Consider the following 26,035-nt stretch of genomic DNA (forward strand, 5'->3'; position numbering starts at 1 on the left):
ATTTTGTGTTGGGACTGACAATATTGCTGGACACATAACTTTCTGGAAGTGGACGTCTAAAGTCCAATTAGAGGCACATTCTCAATAAAGAAATGTAGACTTTCAGGAGAGATTTCTGTCACATTGGTGTTAATGCAAAAAGCAAGGATATAGATATCGCTGACATATTAATGTTTTGTCTGTAACCAATAAATATCCATGATTATATAATAATTGAAACATTAAACCTTTGGTATTAAAATAGTAAGATTACATTTTTGCTCCACAATGGATTTTAATGTTAATTGCTGTTTTGTGATATTTTACAAACTAGCAATATAGCTCTTTAAATAATTCAACAAAATGTACTGTTTGCAGTAAAATCCTTCGTGATTTAACGTAAAATTGATTTATTTATCGTTTCTGGTAGAATGGTAGAATGGGGGTGAAATTGCTTTCCTTGATGTCAATGGGAAAAACAAGTACCATCTAAATGGTACAAATATTCAGAGCTCAAAGGTGCAGAAGTTTTGGATGTTCCATGATTAGCAAAAGGCTAGTAAGGAGGTAGAGGAGGTGTTTGGGAAAGGCAACTGAATGTCACTGCTTCTTGCTGGGGAACTAAACTCAGAAGTAGCTTGCTATGTTTCACTTATTAACGGGACCATTTCTGGACTTTGTGTACAGCATTATTCTCGTTGTGTAAGAAAAGATGCCATTTTTCTTTCATTGCCAAGGTCTTCCTTCAAATTCTCTAGCTCCCTGAAACCATTGCAGCAACCCTCGCATGTTTAAGTGTATAATTTGCTATGCTCGTGTTCCAATGGTCCATGTCTCATACCAATCTCTCCCACCATCTGACTCATCGGGCCCATCCATCCATCCTCGACTCATCTACCACCTCCTCCCAATTGACTGCCCACCTGCTTGCAGACCCAATCTAACCTCAGACCCTATTTGAGCCTCTAACCTGGGGCAATCCTAACAGGAACTTAGGATCCACCTTCAATGCATTGTGTTACGGGCCAGTAATAATAGTGCATGTGATGAGTGCACAAACAAATACCATAATTAGTTCCAGTTGTGGACATTTATTCGGGAAATTCCAGTTGATTATAAGTTAAAATTTAAGTTGTGTCGGAAAATTATTTGATTCATTGATTGATTGAAAAATGATTATTTTAGTAAAGGAAAGTTCATCCCGAAAGCCCAGGAAGAAACGCACCAAGAAGGAAAAGGCAAGCAAGAAACTACGAGAATTTTGGATGAAGCTGAAAAACCTCCTTTTTAAGATGTAAGTGCACCCAAAGTCCACACAGTTAAAGTGTGGATCATTCAATGATTTGCAGGTGAATAAAGTTGCAACAAAAGTAACAGTCATTTTTAATTGAAACTAGACAAAGTGGACCTGTTGGGCCCAAACCTCTCCTGCATTGGTGCAGCACCCTGTCCTCCCCCCCTCCCCTCTCTCCTCTCCTCACCCCCCCTCCCCTCTTCCCCCTCCCCTCTCCCTTCTCCCCCCTCCCTCTTCCCTCCTCCCTCCTCCCCTCCCCCTACCCTCCTTTTAAACTTTAAAATGTGAATAACTTAAAAGCTATATAACACCAATTTCAATAAAACTACTTGCATTATCACTAAAGTGACGATGGTGAGTAAGGTGGGCCTAAAATTGTCATGCTATCGTGTACCGTTTTGGCTGAAGTTCAGTCACAAACAAGATAACAAACGAAAGTTTTAGTATATAGATATCATTGAGTCTACATATTTTTTCATACTGGGATTTAATTAGGTTTTGTGTGAAAGCAGATAGATTAATGATATTATTGACTAAATTAAAACCTTGCATTAACGAGTTTATCTTAGTTCAGCCAAGACTGATGTGCGTAATTTTTTAATTGAGATACGGCCTTACTTCCCTGTACAAGTATGGGTGACGTGTGTAGGGAGGAACTGCAGGGGCTGGTTTCAACCGAAGATAGACACAGAATGCTGGAGAAACTCAGGGGGTCAGGCAACATCTCTGGAGAGAAGGAATGGGTGACGTTTCGGGACCTTTCTTCCGGCTGGATGGCAAAATTGATTGGCCTTCGTGCGATGGTTTGGCTGTGCTCTGCGTATAGTTGAAGACCCCATCCGGGATCCCAGTATAAATTTAAAAATCCCGGAAAACAGCACAAGGCTGCTTTGGTTTAGTTTAGTTTAAAGATCCAGTGCGGAAACAAGCCCATCAGCCCACCGAGTCCGCACCGACCAGCCATCCCCACATATTAACACTATCCTACACACACTAGGGACTATTTACACCTATACCATGCCAATTAACCTACAAACCTGAACATCTTTGGAATGTGGGAGGAAACTGAAGATCTCGGAGAAAACCCACGCAGCCACGGGCAGAATGTACAAACTCCGTACAGACAGCACCCATAGTCAGGATCGAACCGGGATCTACTGGCGCTGTAAGGCAGCAACTCTACCGCTGTGCCACCGTGCCGCCCTTTATTGCCAGCATGCTGATATACTGCATGCTTTCTACTGTGGGTGCATTTTAAAAGGTTGGAGGTGGGTATTTGAGGGTGTGCAATGTATCAGGGATGCACTGAATGTGCTGAGTATTCCTGGACCTATGTGCATTCTGCCCCATTATTGTGGAGCTGGGAAACCCTGAACTAAGCTAGGAATGCAAACATAGACGCCCTCTTGTTGCCACATTATAAACAGGTTTTATGTAACCAAGATGGGCTACATGTTGAGATAACCTCCAAAGTTGGGGAATAAGTAAGAAAATTGGAATCCAGGCTGTCTTCTTCACCCTGCATCAACTTATCAAAGTATAAGAAACGGATGACTGAGGTAAATGGAATTTATTTACTGACATGTGAAATTTTAATAAACAAATGCAAGGGCAGTACATTGATGCAGTGGTAGAGTTGCTGCCTCACAGCGCCGGAGACCCGGGTTCGATCCTGACTACAGGTGCTGTCTGTACAGTGTTTGTACTTTCTGTCTGTGACCACGTGGGATTTCTCCGGGTGCTCCGGTTTCCTCCAACATTCCAAAGACGTACAGGTTTGTAGGTTAATTGTTAATGTGTGGGGATCGCTGGCCGGCATGGACTCGGTGGGCCGAAGGGCCTGTTTCCACACCGTATCCCTAAACTAAACTAAACTAAAATGTATTTATTTTGAAATACTTTTTAAGCCTCTTTGAAACAGGAAAGCAGTGGCAAAATGCTCTTTAGTTTTCTGAAGCTGCATATCATTAATATGAGCCTATCATTGATTGATTGAATTGAATTAATTTTATTAGTCAAATATGTATCCAAACAAGGAATTTGCCTTGGTGCTTTGCTCACAAGCAACACACGATATACAGTAGACAATTTAAAATAAAACACTATAATTTAAACATGTGAAGAATTAAATAAAATACCTGGGCAAAAGGAGGCTACAGACTTTTAGTTGTTGAATAGAGCTACTGCTTGTGGAACAAATCTGTTTTTATGTCTGGCTGTGGCTGCTTTGACAGTCCGGAGTTGCCTTCCAGAGGGAAGTGCTTGAAAGAGTTTGTGGCCAGGGTGAGAGGGGTCAGATATGATCTTGCCCGCTTGCTTCCTGGCCCTTGCAGTGTACAGTTCGTCAATGGGGGGAAGGTTGCAGCCAACAACCTTCTCGGCTGATCGAACGATGCGCTGCAGCCTATGGATGTCATGCTTGGGTGGCTGAGCCAAACCAGACCATGATGGAGAAGGTGAGGTCAGACTGTGATGGCAGTATAAAACTGGACCATCATTGCCTGTGGCAGATTGTGTTTTCTCAACTGCCGCAGGAAGTACATCCTCAGTTGGGCCTTTTTGACTGTGGAGTCGATGGTGGCCCCCCATTTAAGGTCCCTGGAGATGATGGTTCCAAGGAACTTAATGACTCCACCGATGTGACTGTGGTGTTGTTGATGGTGAGTGGGGGGAGAGGAGGGGGAGCTCTCCTAAAGTCTACTATCAATTCCACCGTCTTAAAAGCATTGAGCTCCAGGTTGTTGCGATGGCACCAGGACGCCAGCTGTGCCACTTCCTGTCTGTAGGTAGATTCTTCCCCATCCTGGATCAGTCCAATCAGGGTTGTGTCGTCCGCAAACTTGAGGAGCTTGACAGAGGAGTCTGTGGAGGTGCAGTCGTTGGTGTAGAGAGAGTAAAGGAGAGGGGAGACTACGCAGCCTTGCGGTGCTCCTATGCTGAGGGTCTGGGGGTCCAAGATGTGCTTTCCCAGCCTCACATGCTGCTTCCTGTCTGCCAGGAAGTTAGTGATCCACTGACAGAGATCCACTCCCATCTCTCTGTGTCTGTCTTCCTTTGGGAATCTGATATGCCTTGTTGGAAGACTGCACTCATCGAGTAATGGTCGGCATTGTTCTAAGAACCAGGGCTAACTTTGGCAAAAGTCAGAACCAAATAAAGTGAAGAGACTTTGTAACTACTGTAGTCCAACCCACATCATTGCCTCCATGCAGCCCCATTACAATGCAGCCAATTAGTTCTGTTTCCCTGTATCAATTGTGAATATTCTAAACGAATGTCTTATTTTTTTAGTGATACAGCGCGGAAACAGGCCCTTCGGCCCACCGGGTCCGCGCCGCCCAGCGATCCCCGCACATTAACACTATCCTACACACACTAGGGACAATTTTCGTCTTTGGAGTGTGGGAGGAAACCGAAGATCTCGGAGAAAACCCACGCAGGTCACGGGGAGAACGTACAAACTCCATACAGACGCCGCCCCTAGTCAGGATCGAACCTGAGTCTCCGGCGCTGCATGCCTAAACTCCTATCATTGCTTTGTTTTACTTCATTTATCTCTCTATTTTACTGTGTTCACAGGGTGCAGAGTATTTGTGCGCCACTGCGCAACTATTTCAACAGCATTCTACATACAAAATACCGTGCAGCGACGGATGTATACGCACTCATGTTTTTAGCCGACGTGGTAGATTTTGTGATTATCATCTTTGGATTCTGGGCATTTGGAGTAAGTTTCTACCATTTTACATTTTAGCACATAAGTTTATTTTTTAAATAACTTCGCCCATCTCCTTCACATCCGAAGGCATTCATCTGTTAAGTTGGCATATTCATGATTGAACCTCAGCCATGAATGTCAATTTAGCAACGAGGAGCCGCACAGCATCTGGATTCATTCAGTCAATGTTCGTGTTTGTTAAAAGCCTGGAACCTTGCCATTTTTTTTTCATTTCCTTTGATCTCTCCACCCAAGTCCTTGGGACTCCCAAATCCCAACCCCATCTTCGCACCCCTGCAACAGTCTGTTCGAACTCCTTCCATCGGGCAGACGATACAAGGCCTTCTACGCCCGCACCTCCAGACTCAGGAACAGCTTCATCCCCAGAGCCATAGCTGCTATGAACCGGTCCTGCTGAGCCGGATGGCCACAACGCATAGATCAACTTGCACTTTACCCTGTCTAAAAACTGTTACAATTGTTTCGTTTCGTTGGGTTGCTGTTAATTACTTAAATTATTGCATCATATGGGAGGCGCATTCCCAATCTCGTTGTTCTCCTGGGTACAATGACAATAAAGATATATTGTATTGTATTGTATTGTATCAGCAGATCCAGTCCGAGCTGACACTTTACCCTGGAACTCCCTGGTCAAAGTAGCTCATCCAGTCACTGGTGACAAAATTGTGTTTGGAATGAATAACAAGGTTTCATTGGGATTTCAATCTCCATGTTAAAAAAAAAGAATATTGCTGTTCGTTATAGCAATGTATCTCCCTAAATTTGCTAATTCGCAGATAAATTAGTTTTAATTCAATATGCAGCTCATATTTAGCTTGGATAGTTTACACCCCAGCAGTATGAACATTGACTTCTCTAACTTCAGATAGTCCCTGCTTTCCCTCTCTTTCCCCAGACTCTTCCTGTCTCCGACTACATTCTATCTTTGTCCCACCCCCTCCCCTGACATCAGTCTGAAGAAGGGTCTCGACCAGAAAAGTCACCCATTCCTTCTCTCCGGAGATGCTGCCTGACCCGCTGAGTTACTCCAGCATTTTATGTCTACCTTATTTATATGTCCCTTGTTTCTAAATGGCAGCTTTTAGATGAACATACTGGAATCTAGGGTGAGGTGTGACAAATATGTTTAAATGAGGCTTGCTTTTCACCATCCCTTTTCCCCGATATTCTAGCCATCCAAATGCAAATATCTGTCAAATAAAGTCAGTGGGAATAAGATCAAATCCTAGAATTCATTGACAGATCTTTCTAGTCTGCATTGCTTCCAGGTTTTGTTTTATACCAAGTGGGTAACTACATTCTGCAGTCATACTGTAACTAACCTTTGAAGCATATTTTGATTTTCCTTCCACACTAATGTCCCCTCTTGTGCATGAACAGAAGCATTCAGCAGCTGCCGACATTGCATCGACCCTATCTGATGATCAAGTGCCTGAAGCTTTCCTGGTGATGGTGCTGCTTCAGTTCTCCACAATGGTGATAGATCGTGCTTTATACCTGCGCAAAACATTACTGGGCAAGCTCATTTTCCAGATAATCCTTGTGCTGGGAATACATTTCTGGATGTTCTTCATCTTACCCGCAGTCACAGAGCGGTGAGTATCTGGAATATTTGGTACAGATCGAAAGGAAACGGAAGAAAAGATCAAGAACAATTTATTTTGATGTAAAAAGCACAAAATGCTGTTAATACACAGCAGGCCAGGCTGCATCTGTGGGGAGAGAAACACAGTCATCCTTTCAGATCAGATACCCTTCCCAGTTCTGAGGAAGGGTCTTCGACCTGAATCATTGACTCTGACTAATTTCTCGATGTTTCTAGAGAAACATTTCTCTAACTTCAAGTAACCCCTGCATCCCCCTCTCGCCATCCCTCCCCCACCCAAGTTGTTCTAGCTTCAAAGACGTCTTGTTGAGTCTCATTGTCTGCAACCCGTTTTCACCTAGCTCACAGCTAACAATGGCATGTTTTCTTTATCACCGTTACTTGTTTGCATATCTTTTATGCATTTGTTCTATATCTCACTACATCGTCTATATCGCGTGTTTCCCTTTCCCCTTACTCTCAGCATGAAGAAGGGTCTCAACCCGAAACATCACCTATCCCTTTTCTCCAGAGATGCTGCATGACCCGCTGAGTTACTCCAGCTTTTTGTGTCTGTCTTCGGTTTAACCCAACATCTGCAGTTCGTTCCTACACATTGACTCTGTTTATCTTCCGGTGGATGCAGTCTGACCTGCTGGGTCGAGTATTTTCTGTCTTTTGTTTAGATTTCCAGGACTTTACTTTTGATATGTGGGAATCGTGGCAATTCTCTGCCTCTGCCAGAAACGTTCACTCAAAGTTTGTTTGTGGATCTGAAACGCATTTTCTACCCAAGTTTGTGAAAAGTACATTTGTGTGGAAAATGTATTTTATGCTTAAAAAATCTAAATTACCTTTTACAACCATGAAACATTTGTCAGAGTTTTAGGGTAGCATTATGTTTTTACAATGACATTCATGAAAATTGGGCATAATGTTTAGAATATTGAGCACTCAGGCAGCGGCAGATAACCAGTGAATAACAGCAGCTCCTCGACTTACCATTGTGTTACGTTCCGATAAACTCATCGTAAATCGAAAATATCGTCAGTCGAAAATGCATTTAATACACATAACCTACCGAACATCATCGTGACTGCGTGGCTGCGGCTCGCTGGCATCACGAGAGAGTATCGTACCGCATATCGCAAGTCCGGGAAAAGATCAAAATTCAAAATTGGAAGTACGGTTTCTACTGAATGTGTATCGCTTTTGCACCATGTAACGTCAAAGTATCGTAAGTTGCAGCATCGTAAGTCAAGGAGCATCTGTATTTCTTTAAAGTGATTGGAGCTCGCACAAAATCAAATTGTGGAGACAAGATGTGGCAGTGAAGCGTAACTCAAGGGCAGGTTAAATAGCTGTTCACTTAATTGTTCACTATCGTGATAGGACATTAGACGTGATGTCGCGTGGTGAATCTGTGGTATTCTTTGCCGCGGAAGGCTGTGGCGGCCAAATCAATGGATATTTTTAAGGCAGAGATAGATAGATGCTTGATTAGCACGGGTGTCGGGGGTTATGGGGAGAAGGCAGGAGAATGGGGTTAGGAGGGAGAGATAGATCAGCCATGATTGAATGGCGGAGTAGACTTGATTGGCCGAATGGCCTAATTCTGCTCCTATCACTTCTGACCTTATGCTTATTTCATGTATCTGTTCTCCAAACAGAATGTTTAACCAGAACACGGTGGTGCAGCTGTGGTACTTTGTGAAATGCATCTACTTTGCCCTGTCAGCGTACCAGATCCGCTGTGGATACCCGACCCGCATCCTCGGCAACTTCCTCACCAAGAAGTACAATCACGTCAACCTCTTTCTCTTCCAAGGGTAGGTCGGAAGAAGCAGAGCTTTATATTGTTGGAGGAAGCGTCTTGATGCCAAAACGCTCATTATGGACTAAAACAATAAACCAATTCCTTATGTCGTTGCGATATTTCGGGGGATCAATATAACGTGTTTTTTGTCCGGTCGCTATTATCAGCTTTCAGGATATCTCTTTGTTTTATAGTTTCCGTCTGGTACCGTTTCTGGTGGAGCTCCGCGCTGTGATGGACTGGGTTTGCACAGACACCACGCTCTCCCTGTCCAGCTGGATGTGCGTTGAGGATATCTACGCCAACATATTTATAATCAAGTGCAGCCGTGAGACAGAAAAGGTATTTAGACAATAGACAATAGACAATAGACCATAGACAATAGACAATAGGTGCAGGAGGAGGCCATTCGGCCCTTCGAGCCAGCACCGCCATTCAATGTGATCATGGCTGATCATTCTCAATCAGTACCCCGTTCCTGCCTTCTCTCCATACCCTGAAAAGGTTTTTCCTCATCTAAGTTCTAAATGGCCTACCCCTTATTCTTAAACTGTGGCCCCTTGTTCTGGACTCCCCCAACATTGGGAACACGTTTCCTGCCTCTAACGTGTCCAACCCCTTAATAATCTTATATGTTTTGATAAGATCTCCTCTCATCCTTCTAAATTCCAGTGTATACCAGTGTATTTGGTCTGCTGTGGACCATCTTGGCCCAATATCCATGTGTTCAGGGGTACAAATACTGCTCAACTGCGGCAGCTGACTTTACAACGATGCGAGTTAGGATCTGGAGCAGGACGCCTGATCCTCCGCTCTGACGTAACTTCAACTCCACACACCCCCCACACCCCCCCCTCCCACATAATCCCACCGACCTTTTTCTAGAATCGTGAATCTATCTATAATAGACACAAAAAGCTGGAGTAACTCAGCTGGGTCAGACAGCATCTCTGGAGAAAAGGAATAGTTGACCTCTGGGGTCTCGACCCTGCTTCAGACGGGTCTCGACCCGAAACGTCTCCTAATCCTTTCCTCCAGAGATGCTGCCTGTCCCGCTGAGTTACTCCAGCTTTTTGTGTCTATCTTCAGTTGAAGCATGAAACATATTGGGGGGAGGGTACTGACATGGATAGAAAATTGGTTGGCAGACAGAAAGCAAAGAGTGGGGATAAATGGGTCCCTTTCAGAATGGCAGGCAGTGACTAGTGGGGTACCGCAAGGCTCGGTGCTGGGACTGCAGCTATTTACAATATATACATTAATGACTTGGATGAAGGGATTAAAAGTGTGAGGAAAAACTTTTTCAGTCAGAGAGTTGTAAATCTGTGGATTTCTCTGCCTCAGAAGGCAGTGGAGGCCAAGTCTCTGAATGCTTTCAAGAGAGAGCTAGATAGAGCTCTTAAGGAAAGCGGAGTCAGGGGGTATAGGGAGAAGGCAGGAACGGGGTACTGATTGAGAATGATCAGCCATGATCACATTGAATGGTGGTGCTGGCTCGAAGGGCTGAATGGCCTACTCCTGCACCTATTGTCTATTGTCTAAACCAGCATCTGCAGTTCCTTCCAACACATGGGATCGATCTGTCCCTGAAAATAGTCAAAGACTCTGCTTTTGCCACCCCTTGAGGGAGAGGGTTCCAAAGGCTCAAGACCCTCTGAAAGAAATAAAATCACTTTGTCTTTGTCTTAATTGAGTTAACATTTTTTTCACTCAATTTTAGATTCTCTCACAACTTAACATCCTTTTGTGAGTCGATCAAATCCATTTCCCACTTTTCCAAATTCCAGCGAGGTTGGCCTAGGCAACCTAACCTGCCCTTGTAACACAGCATGCACATTCCACGTATCCGCCTAATATTAAACTTCTCTGAACTGCTTGATAAAGAAGACCAACGCTGAACACAATACTTCTGATGGCCCTCAGCAGTGCTCGATATAACAGAATACTTTTCCGTTCAAAGGTAGTCGCGAAATGCTGGAGTAACTCAGCGGCTCAGGCAGCATCTCGGAAGAGAAGGAATGGATGACGTTTCGGGTCGAGACCCTTCTTCAGACCTTTGTCCCGCCCCCTCCCCAGACATCAGTCTGAAGAAGGGTCTCAACCCGAAACGTCACCCATTCCTTCTCTCCCGAGATGCTGCCTGACCCGCTGAGTTACTCCAGCATATTGTGTCCACCTTTGATTTAAACCGGCATCTGCAGATTTTTTCCTACAAAATAAAACGATATGTAGAGTTAAACATTGGAATAAGATCAAGGGGAGTACACAAGCAAAAAAAGGATAACAGAACACGGAATCCTTATCCTTATTTATTCACAAAATGCTGGAGTAACTCAGCAGGTCAGGCAGCATCTCAGGAGAGAAGAAATGGGTGACGTTTCGGGTCGAGACCCTGATGTCTGAAGAAGGGTCTCGACCCGAAACGTCACCCATTCCTTCTCTCCTGAGATGCTGCCTGACCTGCTGAGTTACTCCAGCATTTTGTAAATAAATACTTTCGATTTGTACCAGCATCTGCAGTTATTTTCGTACGAATCCTTATCCTTAGTTATTAATGTTTATTGCCACAGAGAGAGCATTTGAATGGGGAGTCAAGCAGGGTGTCACCATTTTGGGGATGGAATTGGTGGAGTGTCTTCAATACCAACTAGTTGCTTTCCATGTTTAGTTAACAACTGGCCTCTTCACTATTACCTCATTGATAGAAACATAGAAGCATAGAAAATAGGTGCAGGAGTAGGCCATTCGGCCCTTCGAGCCTGTACGCACCACTCAATATGATCATGGCTGATCATCCAGCTCAGTAACCTGTACCTGCCTTCTCTCCATACCCCCTGATCCCTTTAGCCACAAGGGCCACATCTAACTCCCTCTTAAATACAGCCAATGAACTGGCCTCAACTACCTTCTGTGGCAGAGAATTCCACAGACTCACCACTCTCTGTGTGAAGAAATGTTTTCTCATCTCGGTCCTAAAAGACTTCCCCCTTATCCTTAAGCTGTGACCCTTTGTTCTGGACTTCCCCAACATCGGGAACAATCTTCCCGCATCTAGCCTCTCCAACCCCTTAAGAATTTTATATGTTTCTATAAGATCCCCCCTCAGTCTTCTAAATTCCAGCGAGTACAAGCCCAGTCTATCCAGTCTTTCTTCATATGAAAGTCCTGCCGTCCCAGGGATCAATCTAGTGAACCTTCTCTGTACTCCCTCTAAGGCTAGAATGACAACTGGAATTTATTCAGCCCAAAATGGTTGCAACGTTGAACATAAGTTGGAACGGATTCAGCAGACATGTTATTCAGTGCGTGTTAGTTGGCAAAACGGCGTAACAAGCGTTTTCTATTCTTGTAGCGTTACCCACAGCCGAAGGGTCAGAAGAAAAAGAAGATTGTCAAGTATGGTATGGGGGGCCTGATCATCCTTTTCCTCATCTGCATCATCTGGTTTCCTCTTCTCTTCATGTCGTTGGTCAGATCGGTAGTCGGTGTGGTGAATCACCCGGTCGATGTGACGGTCACAGTTAAACTTGGTGGCTACCAGGTAACTTCATTACCAAGACATGTCTAGTGTTAGCATTAACGAAAAATTGCTTCCAAAATCGTTTCAGGGTTTAGTCAGTCGACAGGCCAAAGATAAATACATTGTCACACTTTCCATGCTGGTTATGCATATTTTCTACTTTAAAATATGCATTGTATTTTCCTTCCTCCTTCCTAGCTGAGAGTTCAAGCCGTTCATATTTCTTCGCGACATCGTTATAGTCAGCCAGTGCTAGGTGTCACAGAGCCATCATGGATGACGAGCTGAGTTAATAAAATGTTTCTGAGAATATGTTTCAACTATTTAACTATAAGGGTGGCACAGCGATAGTGTTGCTGCCTTACAGCGCCGGAGACCCGGATTCGATCCTGACTACGGGTGCTGTCTGTACGGAGTTTGTACGTTCTCCCCATGACCTGCATGGGTTTTTTCTCTGAGATCTTCGGTTTCCTCCCACACTCCTAAGACGTACAGGTTTGTAAGTTAATTGGCTTGGTATAAATCTAAATTGTCCCTAGTGAGTGTAGGATAGTGTTAGTGTGCGGGGATTGCTGGTTGGCACGAATTCGGTTGGCCGAAGGGCCTGTTTCCACGCTGTATCTCTAAACAAAACTAAACTTAAACTGCACCAGCCTTAGATGCAACACTTGGTAAAATGCTGCTGACTGGTTAAATGTATTGCTGTTCTGAGGCGTTCTCTCCAGTTTGCTTTAGCATCATCTTTGATGCAGGAACTGTGAGTATGTGTATTGCTCATGCTGCCTACCTTTTGTAAACAGGTTAGCAGCTACTGGCAATATCCAGGCACAAAGGATGAGAGACAATATACCTGATAGCTAATTCATAACATTAGCCCTGCCTCTTAAAACCCCTTCCCACAGCTAACTGGAAAACCATAAATAGGCACAAGATGCTGGAGTATCTCAGCGGGTCAGCCAGTGTCTCTGGAGAAAAGGAATAGGTGACTTTTTGGGTCGGGACCCTTTTTCAGACTGAAAGGTCGAGAAGGCCAGAACAAAACAGGGCTAGCAACAGAAGACCTCAGGAAGGGTGAAGTTCATAATGGCCCATTGTTAGCCTGGGAAGGTTTGATAATGACAGAAAATCATAAGTCGTTTGAAATGATGGCGCAGCAGTAGAGTTGCTGCTTTACAGCGAATGCAGCGCCGGAGATTCAGGTTCGATCCTGACTACGGGCGCCGTCTGTACGGAGTTTGTACGTTCTCCCCGTGACTTGCGTGGGTTTTCTCCGAGATCTTCAGTTTCCTCCCACACTCCAAAGATGTACAGGTATGTAGGTTAATTGGCTGGGCAAATGTAAAAATTGTCCCTAATGGGTGTAGGATAGTGTTAGTGTGCGGGGATCGCTGGGCGGCACGGACCCGGTGGGCCGAAGGGCCTGTTTCTGCGCTGTATCTCTAAATTCAGTGACTGCAAGTTCCGTAGTCAAGGTAGACATAAGCACAGCAAGGAGGAAGAAAGATGATTGGTCTAACAGGTAAGGTGGATCAACTCGGGGTGTGGATAGATACAGTGTTTAGTTTATTGTCACGTGTACCGAGGTACAGTGAAAAGCTTTTGTTGCGTGCTAACCAGCCAGCAGAAAGACAACACACTGTTCCAATCCAGCCATTCACAGTGTATAGAACTGCAGGAGTAGAGATTTAAATGTAATATGTGATTGTAGATCTACTTCTGTGACCAGCATGGAAATTGTCGCCTGGGTTGGGTGCCATCTTGAAGTACGTGTGACTGGGATGCTACAGCCATTACAGAGAGAGGACTGGTCGCTTAATGCTCTAAGTTAGATGTGCTGTTGGCAAGATCAAGGCGGGGGTGAAAGTGAAGGGACAGTTGATTTATTGACTAAGGAGACCACCATGGCAGGGAAGGCCATGGTGCCAGGGACTTAGGGAGGGTGTGTTCCGGAATGTGTACTCAATCAATATGTAGGGGGCTGTTTAAAGAAGAGGGTAAAGCTTGACGTAGAGAAGAGGGCAGGACCCACGATCCGATTAACCTGCACGTCTTTGGAATGTGGGAGGAAACCGGAGCACCCGGAGGAAACCCACACTTTCACAGGGAGAGCGTACAAGCACCGTACAGGCAGCACCTGTGGTCAGGATGGAAGCTGGGTCTCTGGCACAGTAAGGCAGCAACGCGCCATGATACTGCCTCAGATTGTGTGGATTGTGCTTAAAAGGAAAATGGTGCTCTATATTAAATTGCATTGTTGACAAAATGTGATTAAAGAAATATAACAAACATTTCTTTATCCTTCTACCTACAGCCACTATTTACTATGAGTGCACAGCAACATTCACTTAAACCGTTCGACCAAAAGGATTACGATAACCTCTGTTCAATGTTTGAACGCAATCCAGTAAGTTTCTAAAGCATGTTGTTTTATGTTAATGCAATAGTACAAACGAAATATAACCTGTTCACGTGAGTGCAAAAAATGTTCACATGAGTGCTATTTCCATGGTTCATTATTGTCTGAGGGGAATGTGGCAACGAGGCATACAAACAGTAAAATTAATCAGGACAGTGAAACTAGTCGGAGAACTATGGTGGGGGAGGGATGGAGAGAGAGGGGAAGCAAGGGTTACTTCAAGTTAGAGAAATCAATATTATTACCACTAGGCTGTAAGCTGCCCAAGTGAAATATGAGGTGCTGTTCTTCCAATTTGCATTTGGCCTCACTCTGACAATGGAGGAGGCCCAGGACAGAAAAGTCAGTGTGGGAATGGGAGGGGGAGTTAAAGCATTTAGCAACTGGAAGATCGCCTCGGCCTAGGCGGATTAAGTGAAGGTGCTCGGCAATGATCGCCGAGTCCGCGCTTGGTCTCGCCGATATACAGGAGTCCACACCTGGAACAGGTAGATGAGATTGGAGGAGGTACAAGTGAACCTCTGCCTCACCTGAAAGGAGTCCGTGGACAGAGTCGAGGGAGGAGGCATAGGGACAGGTGTTGCATCTCCTGTGGTTGCAGGGGAAGGTACCTGGGGAGCGGTTAGTTTGGGTGGGAAGGGATGAGTTAACCAGGGAGTTGCGGGGGGAATGGTCTCTGCGGAAGGCGGAAAGGGGTGGAGATGAGAAGATGCGGCTAGAGGTGGGATCCCGTTGGAGGTGATGAAAATGTGGGAAGATTATGTGCTGTATGCGATGGCTGATGGGGTGAAAGCGTACAGTTTTGGTCTCCTAATCTGAGGAAAGACATTCTTGCCATAGAGGGAGTGCAGAGAAGGTTCACCAGATTGATTCCTGGGATGGCAGGACTTTCATATGAAGAAAGACTGGCTTGTACTCGCTGGAATTTAGAAGATTGAGGGGGGATCTTATAGAAACTTACAAAATTCTTAAGGGGTTGGACAGGCTAGATGCAGGAAGATTGTTCCCGATGTTGGGGAAGTCCAGAACAAGGGGTCACAGTTTAAGGATAAGGGGGAAGTCTTTTGGGACCGGGATGAGAACGTTTTTTTTCACACCGAGAGTGGTGAATCTGTGGAATTCTCTGCCACAGAAGGTAGTTGAGGCCAGTTCATTGGCTATATTTAAGAGGGAGTCAGATGTGGCCCTTGTGGCTAAAGGGATCAGGGGGTATGGAGAGAAGGCAGGTACGGAATACTGAGTTGGATGATCAGCCATGATCATATTGAATGGCGGTGCATGCTCGAAGGGCCGAATGGCCTACTCCTGCACCTATTTTCTATGTTTCTATAAAAGGTGAGGACTAGGGGGAGTCTGTCTCTGTTGTGACTGGGGGGGAGGGGGAGCAAGGGCCGAGCTGCAGGATAGCAGCCATTAGTTTTCTTATTTCGAGTATATTCATACAGCCTTTTATTCGTAACTTATCCGGCAAAGTTCAGGGCTTATTGATTCTGCACCAGAATTCCTGACATCCAAACATTCTCTCTCCGCTCCCATCCTGAAGGCTGCTATGCAGTTTATTTCACTGTATGGTTATAAGGATGTCATGACTGCACATATCGAGGGAAGTTCAGGGTCCCTGTGGAGTGTTAGCCCGCCTAGTCGCCAGGCGATGATTGCTGAGCTCAAAAGCAATGGATCGGTGATGACACTTCGCCTCTTGTGGGATTTTCAGAGGTAAGATCATTTTTAATATCAATGTTATTGGCAGAAAACTCATCCGATCTCCTCAGCCAGGGATAATCCAGTGATCGCTCTGATCTCCACCCTCCCAGCCACGCTTACAATGAACTGATCACCTTCCCCAGTCACGGACCCCAGCCCTTGCAGCCACCCTCACCCATTCCATGACCCTCGTCTTGCTCACCAACCCAGCTGTGGCTCCAGACCTCAGACCATGGCTGTCAGCCGCCCGCCTCTCCTGAAGCCCACATCAACCTCATTCCCAGCCCACACCTACACCAGGAAACACACAGCGCCAATTCAATCCCTTGGGTTCAGTATAGTTTAGTTTAGCTTAGAGAAACAGCGTGGAAACCGGCCCGCCGAGTCGGCACCGACCAGCGATCCCCGCACACTTATCGAAACGTATAAGATTATTAAGGGGTTGGACACGTTAGAGGCAGGAAACATGTTCCCAATGTTGGGGGAGTCCAGAACAAGGGGCCACAGTTTAAGAATAAGGGGTAGGCCATTTAGAACTGAGATGAGGAAAAACTTTTTCAGTCAGAGAGTTGTGAATCTGCGGAATTCTCTGCCTCAGAAGGCAGTGGAGGCCGATTCTCTGAATGCACTCAAGAGAGAGCTAGATAGAGCTCTTAAGGAAAGCGGAGTCAGGGGGTATGGGGAGAAGGCAGGGACAGGGTGCTGATTGAGAATGATCAGCCATGATCACATTGAATGGTGGTGCTGGCTCGAAGGGCTGAATGGCCTCCTCCTGCACCTATTGTCTATTGTCTATTGTCTAACACCATCTTACACACACTAGGGACAATTTACATTTATACCAAGCCAATTAAACTACGTCTTTGGAGTGTGAGATGAGACAAAAGATCTCGGAGAAAAGCCACGCAGGTCACAGGGAGAACGTAGAAACTCCGTAGAGACGGTGCCCGCGGTTAGGGATTGACCCGGGTCTCTGGCGCTGTAAGGTAGTAGCTCTACCGCTGCGCCACTGTGCTGCTGCTTTGGATGTTACTGAACTTTGCAGGCGTCCAAGCTTTATATTTGTGTGTAAGTAAATGATGGGGCATAAAAGAGGAAGTTTGCAGATCATGGCCATCCCACCACTGTAACCAGTGCAGGGGGACAGGGGTTAATAGGTCCAGTGGGGGAAGTCGGAAGAAAAGACAGAACAAGTCCTGTCAAAAGAATTGCTGGGAAAGAAACAACAAACCATCATCTGGTTGAAAGATGTTACAAATCTATATTTAATAAGAATATTTAAAGCTGAAACAGAATCATTATATTAATACTTGGAATTAATTTAAAGCAGTTGAGAGGATTTAACTAAGTGTGATTTAAAAAAAAAAAATGTAAATGTGTATGGTAATCTATTATTGCGTAACAGTATATTTAACTTGCAATTATTTGATCAGAGGATAATTGTTCATTTCACAAAGTGCTGGAGTAACTCAGCAGGTCAGGCAGCATCTGAGGAGAGAAGGAATGGGTGACGTTTCGGGTCGAGACCCTTCTTCAGACTCATTGTATGAACTAATTGTTCATGCTTCCTGTGTAATTCTCCTAGATTATTAAGATGGACATTTGGTGCTTTTTTTATGCAGGAACTTGAGTCTCGGGGGAATCCATGAACACGCGTCGGAGAAGCACAACATTGACCTGGAGCCAGATAACCCTGTGCGGGAGCAGTTGGCAGGTCTTCTCCTGGGAACTCGCAAGGAACCAGTGTATGCCTTTATTTACTTTTTTGATCCGACCACCGCTGACTGCACAATGACCTTGGATTTCAACTCGCTTTGTCGACCGGGAGATCCAGCAGGCCTGGGCCGACCAAGCACGTGCTCAGCAAAACAGTCTCTCTGACACAAATCAGGCATAGACTAGGCAACCGTTTCACCGAGTATGGCGAGAGGTGGGAACCCAGAGTGCAAGATTTAAATGGGTGTGACCAAATAATCAGGCTTGCAAACTGACTATTACCCATGGAAATTGTTTAAACTTAAAATTAACACATGACGGTTAATTATATATTTGGAATCACACTATTAATAGTGAAGCACGTTTATAGGATGGATTGTACAAAATATAACTTTCACCCTCTGGATTAGTGATCGGTGTCATGGTGTCCACATCTAGAACTTTCTGTGCCATGCTCAATCTGCATTAGTCCCCGTTAAATTTATGAATTTGTGGAATTCTCTGCCACAGAAGGCAGTGGCGGCCAATTCACTGGATGAATTTAAAAGAGATTTTGATGGAGCTCTAGCGGAATCAAAGGGTACGGGGAGAAGGCAGGCACGGGTTACTGATTTTGGATTTTTTAGATTTAGATTTAGAGATACAGCGCAGAAACAGGCCCTTCGGCCCACCGGGTCCGCGCCGCCCAGCGATCCCCGCACACTAACACTATTCTACACCCATGAGGGACAATTTTTCATTTGCCCAGCCAATTAACCGACATACCTGTATGTCTTTGGAGTATGGGAGGAAACCGAAGATCTTGGAGAAAACCCACGCAGGTCACAGGGAGAATGTACAAACTCTGTACAGATGGCGCCCGTAGTCAGGATCAAACCTGAGTCTCCGGTGCTGCATTCGCTGTAAGGCAGCAACTCTACCGCTGCGCCACCGTCTACCGCTGCGCCACCGTGCCATGGATGATCAGCCATGATCACAATGAATGGCGGTGCTGGCTCGAAGGGCCAAATGGCCTCCTCCTGCACCTATTGTCTATGTTTCTATGTTTAAAGGTGCTGCACTGCAGGATTGTAGGTTAATCTGATATTTCTGTACAACTGTTACAGGTTGATCTCACACATGTTGCCCAAGTACATCAGAGCTCCCAATGGGCCAGATGCCAATCCTGTTGAACCGATGAATTCAGGTACAATTATATATTTTATTCCTTGGGTCTTTGTTATATAAACGACAATTGAAAAATGTTTACTGACCAAATCCTTTGCTGATTGATGGGAAATAAATTGCATGTTATAATTTTCACCCGGAAATCTTCATTTTTCTTTGGAACATTGTGGTTTCATGAACATTTAATTGAACTACTAGTCAATGTTCCTCAAAAAAATTAAATTAATCCAATCGAACAAAGTGAATGTGATCTATAACCTTTCCTCTTTTGTCCTGTTGATAAACGGTTTTACGATTTTGATTTTCATGACTGTCAAGTTGTGTGATTAAATGCTATCTTTAAATAAACCATACGTCCCACGTTAAACCCAGATGAGTGAAACACGGGGATTCTGATTCAAAGAAGAACTGTCACTGAATTCACCCAATGACTTTGCAACTGGACACGTAAATTGGTTGTGTAGATCACGACACAATAATCCATCTGGACCTACCTGATCTCCCGGTTGCCAAACATTTTAATTCCCCTTCCCATTCCCACACTGACCTTTCTGTCCTGGGCCTCCTCCATTGTCAGAGCGAGGCCAAACACAAATTGGAGGAACAGCACCTCAGATTACGCTTGGGCAGCTTACAACCCAGTGGTATGAATATTGATTCAAGTAACCCTTGCACCCCCTCTCTCTCCATCCCTCCTCACCCGAGTCATTGTGCTTGCTTCAAAGCCGTTTTATTGAGTCTCATTGTCTGTAATTTGTTTTCACCTAGGCCACAGCTATCAATGGCCTGCTTCCTTTTTCATCGTTACTTTTTGCATATTTTTCATTCATCTGTTCTATATCTCTCTACATCACCATCTATGTCTCTAGTTTAACTTTCCTCTGACTCTAAGTCTGAAGAAGAGTCTCGATCTGAAACGTCACCTATTCCTTTTCTCCAGAGATGCTGTCTAACCCGCTGAGTTACTCCAGCGTTTTGTGTCTTATCTTCGGTTTAAACCAGTGTCTGCAGTTCCTTCCTACACACTAAATAATAATATGTCACTATTATACAGTGATAAAGTTCTGCAATGAAGGAGCTGGCAGTAAGTATTCTGTGGGGGTTTGGTCCATTGCAATAATATATAGATTGACAAGAAAAATCAAAATTGTCCAGTTCGACTTGATGAGATTATATTTCCTCTTCCAAAGTAACTCTTTAACAATGTTTCACTATTGATAGAGCTTGAAAACAATTATCTAAACGTGACGATGGAACTGCAAAGGCATGTTGGTAGGAATGCAAATGATTTGGATGGAATCTTGGAGTGGTGGGTGATACAGACCAAAACTGCGGAGTGTAAACAGAACGAGTGCAATGAACTACAGATGGTCATCTTCAGTGACAAGGTCAGCCCACCAAGCCTTGGCTTCCTCGCTGGACATGGGTACGTCTCTGTCACAAAATGCTGCAACTACAAATGTCATTTTCTTTATCGTGCAAAGTGTTAATGAAATATTCTACACTGCAATTAATCTTCGACCAGAGTGCCTCCCATTCATTGAAACTCCATTGAATAAGCCAGTAAGTCTCTCAAAGCCAAAGCCTACATCTCTGGAATGGGGCATGGCTGCCGAGATTACCTTGCTCGAACAAGTCACTGCAGCAGCCTTTGTGGACGAGGTGAATGGAGCTGAGCACATCATTTCTACTTTGTTCGTACTTTTGAAATGATATTGTTGTGGAACCACGGTGATCATATCTCTAAAAGTGTGGACAGGATCTCACACGGTCATGGTAGCAGTACGAGTGTAGAACATAGAGCAGCACAACACACAGTGGCGCGGCGGTAGAGCAGCACAACACACAGTGGCGCGGCAGTGGAGCGGCACAACACACAGTGGCGCGGCGGTAGAGCAGCCAACACACGGTGGTGCGGCGGTAGAGCGGCATAACACAGTGGCGTGGCAGTGGAGCAACACAACACACAGTGGCGCGGCAGTGGAGCAGCCAACACACAGTGGCACGGTGGTAGAGCAGCACAACACACGGTGGCACGGCAGTGGAGCAGTCAACACACGGTGGCATGGCGGTAGAGCTGTCAACACACGGTGGCGCGGCAGTGGAGCTACTGCCTCGCAGCGGCAGAGACCCGGGCAATGGAAATTATTAAACACTAAGTTATGAACTTAAATAATTTGATTCTGTTTTATCACAAAATGTATTTAATCAATTTAGAGAAAATGTGTTATACTTCAAGGGAATTCATTAACGTTTAACCTATTACATGGCTATTTAACCCTTCCTTGCCCTTGGCTAGTACAGGTACCTGCGTGACTCATAGCAGTTTCATAAATATTTACATATCAAGGACATAAGTGGTAAATAGCATGCTGAGGCAATTGTACCTGCCTGCTCTGTACAGCCCCGACTGATATACCGTCCCTTTGGGTGCCTTCACTAAAGTTTTCAGTTGAAAGCCTCTGCAAGTCACAGACGCCTAGAGTTACAATTGGACGGGCTCTCCTCAGCAACTACCAAGTACCCTCACTTTCTTCGATGCTGCAACGTGTACCTTTGTAAAATGAAATCCCTGGCACATCAACTTCCTAGTGTTGTGCCAACATTTTTGAGGCCCTTTTTTATATTTAAAAAAAAGCATCCAGGAAGTTAATTGTAAGTTTCTTATTCAAAAACATTAACGGGTACTTCATACATGGGTGGCACGGTGGCGTAGCGGTAGAGTTGCTGCCTTACAGTGCTTGCAGCACCAGAGACCCGGGTTCGATCCCGATTACAGGTGCCGTTTGTACGTTCCCCTCCGTGACCGCGTGGGTTTTCTCCGAGGTCTTTGGTTTGCTCCCACACTCCGAAGACGTACAGGTCTGTAGTGGTATAAGTGTTAATTGGCTTGGTATAAGTGTAAATTGTCCCTAGTGTGTGTGAGATATTGTTATTGTGTGGGGATCGCTGGTCGGTGCGGACTCGGTGGCCTGAAGGGCCTCTTTCTGCGCTGTATCTCTAAACTAAACTAAACTGAATTAAAGTTGGAGTAGTGCTGTGAAAAGTTATGTGCTTCTTTCTGAACCCACAATCTTCTGATCAAAAGAAACTGAACAATTATTTGTTGGGAAACAGGACTGAGAATGAAATGAATATTAGTAGTGTAATGGCAACCTCAGTCTTTTCCAGTAAACTCTTTTCTGATTGCCATTACTATACAGGGAGTCGGGGTGATCTGGATGCAGAACCCCAACAGAGAGATCTTCAGGACGTTTTTTTGGTTTAATTAGTTGTTTATTGAAGTAGTTATACAAACAAAGAGATGAACATACCAGGCTGTACTTATTTCGCATACAAGTCGTAGCTGGCTGCTCTGTTCCCCCCCATCTGCTCACAGCTCTCGTTGCAGGTCTGATAAAAACTGTATACTCCTCTCCCTCCCTGCATCTAACTCCTCCCAGTCCTTGTATCCACAGATATTCCACCTAGTTATGGCTCCTCCCAGTCCGTTATGCCCATATATATATATTCATCTAACGACAGCCCCCTAGTGTCCAAAATAATGTGGCAAGATATATCCAGACAAAATAATATACTATGCTAACTGCAGCCAGTCCAAATACAAATGGCTCCTACAAATAGTATTGTTTTAATTTAAGAGATGGAGAATGAAAAATATTTCTTAAAGGATTGACTGTTGAGGAAGGATAGTCAATCTAGTAATGATCATATTTCTAAATGAGAGGATAAACTTACCTTGGATTTTTTTTTTCCAGAATAATGGGTCTCTACATCTCAATTGTGTTGGTTGTTGGGAAGTTCGTGCGAGGCTTCTTCAGTGAAATCTCCTATTCCATCATGTTTGAGGAGTTGCCGTGTGTGGATCGCATCTTAAAACTCTGCCATGATATTTTCCTTGTGAGAGAGAACGGAGAATTGGAAGTGGAAGAAGAGCTCTATGCCAAACTGATCTTCTTGTACAGGTCACCGGAAACGATGATCAAGTGGACGAGAGAGAAGGATTAAGAGGCGTCTTGCTTTGCATTTCTTTCTTTCCGCTTTTGTCCCCTCTTTCTCTGCCACTCTCCCATTTCCTCTTCACTGAGCCAAGTTGAACACGCACACACTGCACACAGAATTACCTCAGATTGTCACAAATCTCTTGTGCCTGCTTCAGCTGATTATATTTGTTCCTTGGAGAACAATCTTCCTTCACTAGTTTTAATGAAATGAACGTAATGCCATGGTATGCAAACACTACTCATGGATTTGGATTTAAACCCTGAAATGAACCAGTGGCAATGTTGTATTTTTGAAGCCTGCATATTGAATAGGGATGGAACTGGGCTGTCTTGTTTCTCCCACCTGCTTGCATCAAAAACGTTTTATTTAATCAAATACTTTGGCTAGTCATTTAGTTTGGGTCAGAATTGCAGGGCAGCTTATTTATCCAGGTCAACTGGGAAAGCTAAACTTCTCATCTGTTTCATGGGACTTGGTGAAACATGAAGAAGACTGACAATATCCTGATCAACAAAAGTTTCAAGTTGTTCACAGTTCTGCAAAGGAACCACACGGATATGGAGACCTTGTACATCATTGATACATTTTGATATTTTTAAATAGATTATTTTTGGAAAACCTGCTTACCGGAAGATCATTTATACAAAAATATTATTGATGACTTGAAACACTGCTAAGGTGGATACACAATCCCCGAGGAACTCTCATTAAAACGTCACACGTTGAGAGGAATCATTGAAAGATTGTCAGATTGAAATCAGGAAGCCGGGCTGCTTTGGCGAGGTTACACCTTCAGCAGTGTGGGACAGGAAAATCATAGCCATGTCAAAGGAACATTTTCTTCAACATCGTGTTTATTTTACACACTTTCAAGCTGATGAATTTGTGGCCTAGTGCAATTTCTCTAAAGTGCCTGTGATTCTCATTAATCTGGCTGCAATAATTGTAAAATTACTATTTTTGAGTAACTTTCATGTTCAATGGGGGCTTTTGTGCAAAAACCCAGTCACCAAACCTTTTGTTAAAGGTCAAGTTGCAATTGATTCTAATTACTGGATATCCATATATATATATAAATATATATATTTATATATATATATATATATTATATATAAATGAAGAATATTTGTAAGGGAGATGAGAATTATAAAAGTGATACCTTTTTCTAAATTAAAGAAGTCCTTTGAATGACTATGGTTGTATACTTTCCTATTGTGAGAATAAAACCTGATTCCTCGGCTGGGATAAAAAATAATTGCATACAATCTCAGTGGTTCAATGGTCCTTTATTGTCACGTGTACCATTTAAGGTACAGTGGAATTTGATTTACCACACAGTCATACCAGAAAAAAAGCAACAAGACACACAACTACATGAAAGTTGACATAAACATCCACCACAGCCGCTCCCCCACATTCCTCACTGTGGCGGAAGGCAATAAAGTCTTATCTTCTTTCCTCCTTATTCTTCCGCGGACCGGGGCAGTCGAACCACCCGCGGACCGGGGCAGTCGAACCACCCGCAGTCGGGGATACATGAGTTGGAGACTGTTACATGGCTATAATTGCCTTGTGTTCCATGTTTAAGGCATTATGTTTGTTGCTGGATAAGGGGATAATGCAATTTCAAAAACAATTTGTCTCCAATCTGGTTTGGGAAGTTCTCTTCCATTTCTCTAATATTTGGGCGGTACGGTGGCGTAGCGGTAGAGCTACTGCCCTGCAACGCCACAGACATGGGTTCGATTCTGACTAAGGGTGCTTCTGTATACAGAGTTTGGATGTTCTCCACGTGACCTGCGTGGGTTTCCTCCAATATCTTCAGTTTCCTCCCACAATCCAAAGATCTACAGGTTTGTAGGTTAATTGGCTTGGTATAAATGTAGATTGTCCCTAGTGGGTGTAGGACAGCGTTAGTGTGCGGGGATCGCTGGTCTAAGTGGGCCAAAAGAGCCTGTTTCGGTGCTGTATCCCGAAACAAAAAACCTATTTCTCATTTATTCCAAATTTGATAAAATATGCTGAGCTGAAATTGTATTAATATCATTATTACAAAATTTGATTAAGTAGCAATGTTTAGGCAAAAATTTCAGTTGAGATGCAAGTTCAGTAACAGTGTGCAATGGTATAATTTATTGATAAATTTACCATGACCTAATGGGCAATGGCTTACCATTCCCCCTTTGACTGAATTATTACGATTCTGGCAAATTCTAGAATCTTCCAAATATAAATATGTATATAATTATTACAAAATGGATAGGGAAGGTTTAGAGATACATGGGTCAAATGCGGCTGGTGGGACTAGTATAGAAGAGACAGGTTGGGCCGAAGGGCCTGATTCTATGCCGTACAACTCTATAACTTTATAATTCTGTCATGAAATATCTGTTACATGCAATAGTAAAATGCACACAATTTGACTTGGTACCTTACATTCAGTATGAACCTGCTAATGCACCAAAGTTGATAAGAGATTTTTTTTTTAAACAATACTGCAGCAAAGTCATTGCATGAAGGTGGAAAATAATATTATGCCTACAGATTCAGATGGAATAAAACTGGTCCTATGCGTGACATGATAGGCTAAAGTGTGATAAAGGTAGTAGACTAATCCAGGCAAACACATTATATTATTTGTACTGCACATTCTGGAATCTGGATCAACTAAGATTCCACTGAAGGAATTCAGTGGGTTGGGCAGCATTTGTGGAGGGATGTGGATAGATGTAAGAGCTTGATCCGAAACGTCAATTGTCCATTTCCCTCCACAGATGCTGCCCGACCTGCTTAGTTGCTCGAGCAGATTTTTATTTGTTGCTCCATTATTTTACTAAGTTTATCTTATGTCAAAACTACTATTTTGGTTACAGTTAAAATATTACAGCATTTTCTTTCTGCTGATGCTTGCAGTTTTTGGGTGTGCAGGTGAACATGGTTCCTTCAATGAGGGGCCTGTCTTTGCAATTGGAATTGTGGCCTGTCAATTAACCTCACCTGTCCGGGCTAGAGCTGTTTGGGGCGGGTTAAAAACAGAGACAGAAACCACAACATGGTTTTGCACAGTGGATCACAGAGTATGGGCGTTGAGTGT

The 26,035-nt window shown here is 44.1% G+C and overlaps 1 protein-coding gene across 1 annotated transcript in view; it reads left to right on the forward strand.

Moving 5' to 3' along the window:
* piezo1 (piezo type mechanosensitive ion channel component 1 (Er blood group)) overlaps positions 1-24,077 on the forward strand; it is a 168,761-nt gene extending 144,684 nt beyond the window's left edge. The window contains exons 40-51 of the mRNA XM_078401557.1: positions 1,165-1,273; positions 4,853-5,000; positions 6,393-6,607; positions 8,268-8,426; positions 8,608-8,755; positions 11,766-11,954; positions 14,245-14,337; positions 15,893-16,065; positions 17,676-17,798; positions 18,876-18,955; positions 20,158-20,362; positions 22,695-24,077. Of these exons, the coding sequence (XP_078257683.1) occupies positions 1,165-1,273; positions 4,853-5,000; positions 6,393-6,607; positions 8,268-8,426; positions 8,608-8,755; positions 11,766-11,954; positions 14,245-14,337; positions 15,893-16,065; positions 17,676-17,798; positions 18,876-18,955; positions 20,158-20,362; positions 22,695-22,944 (1,892 nt within the window). The 3' untranslated portion in view covers positions 22,945-24,077. The remainder of the gene's footprint in view (positions 1-1,164; positions 1,274-4,852; positions 5,001-6,392; positions 6,608-8,267; positions 8,427-8,607; positions 8,756-11,765; positions 11,955-14,244; positions 14,338-15,892; positions 16,066-17,675; positions 17,799-18,875; positions 18,956-20,157; positions 20,363-22,694) is intronic.
* Positions 24,078-26,035: the final 1,958 nt, after the last annotated feature.

The sequence above is a fragment of the Rhinoraja longicauda genome, chromosome 6 (assembly GCF_053455715.1).
Source record: "Rhinoraja longicauda isolate Sanriku21f chromosome 6, sRhiLon1.1, whole genome shotgun sequence".
Lineage (NCBI taxonomy): Eukaryota > Metazoa > Chordata > Chondrichthyes > Rajiformes > Arhynchobatidae > Rhinoraja > Rhinoraja longicauda.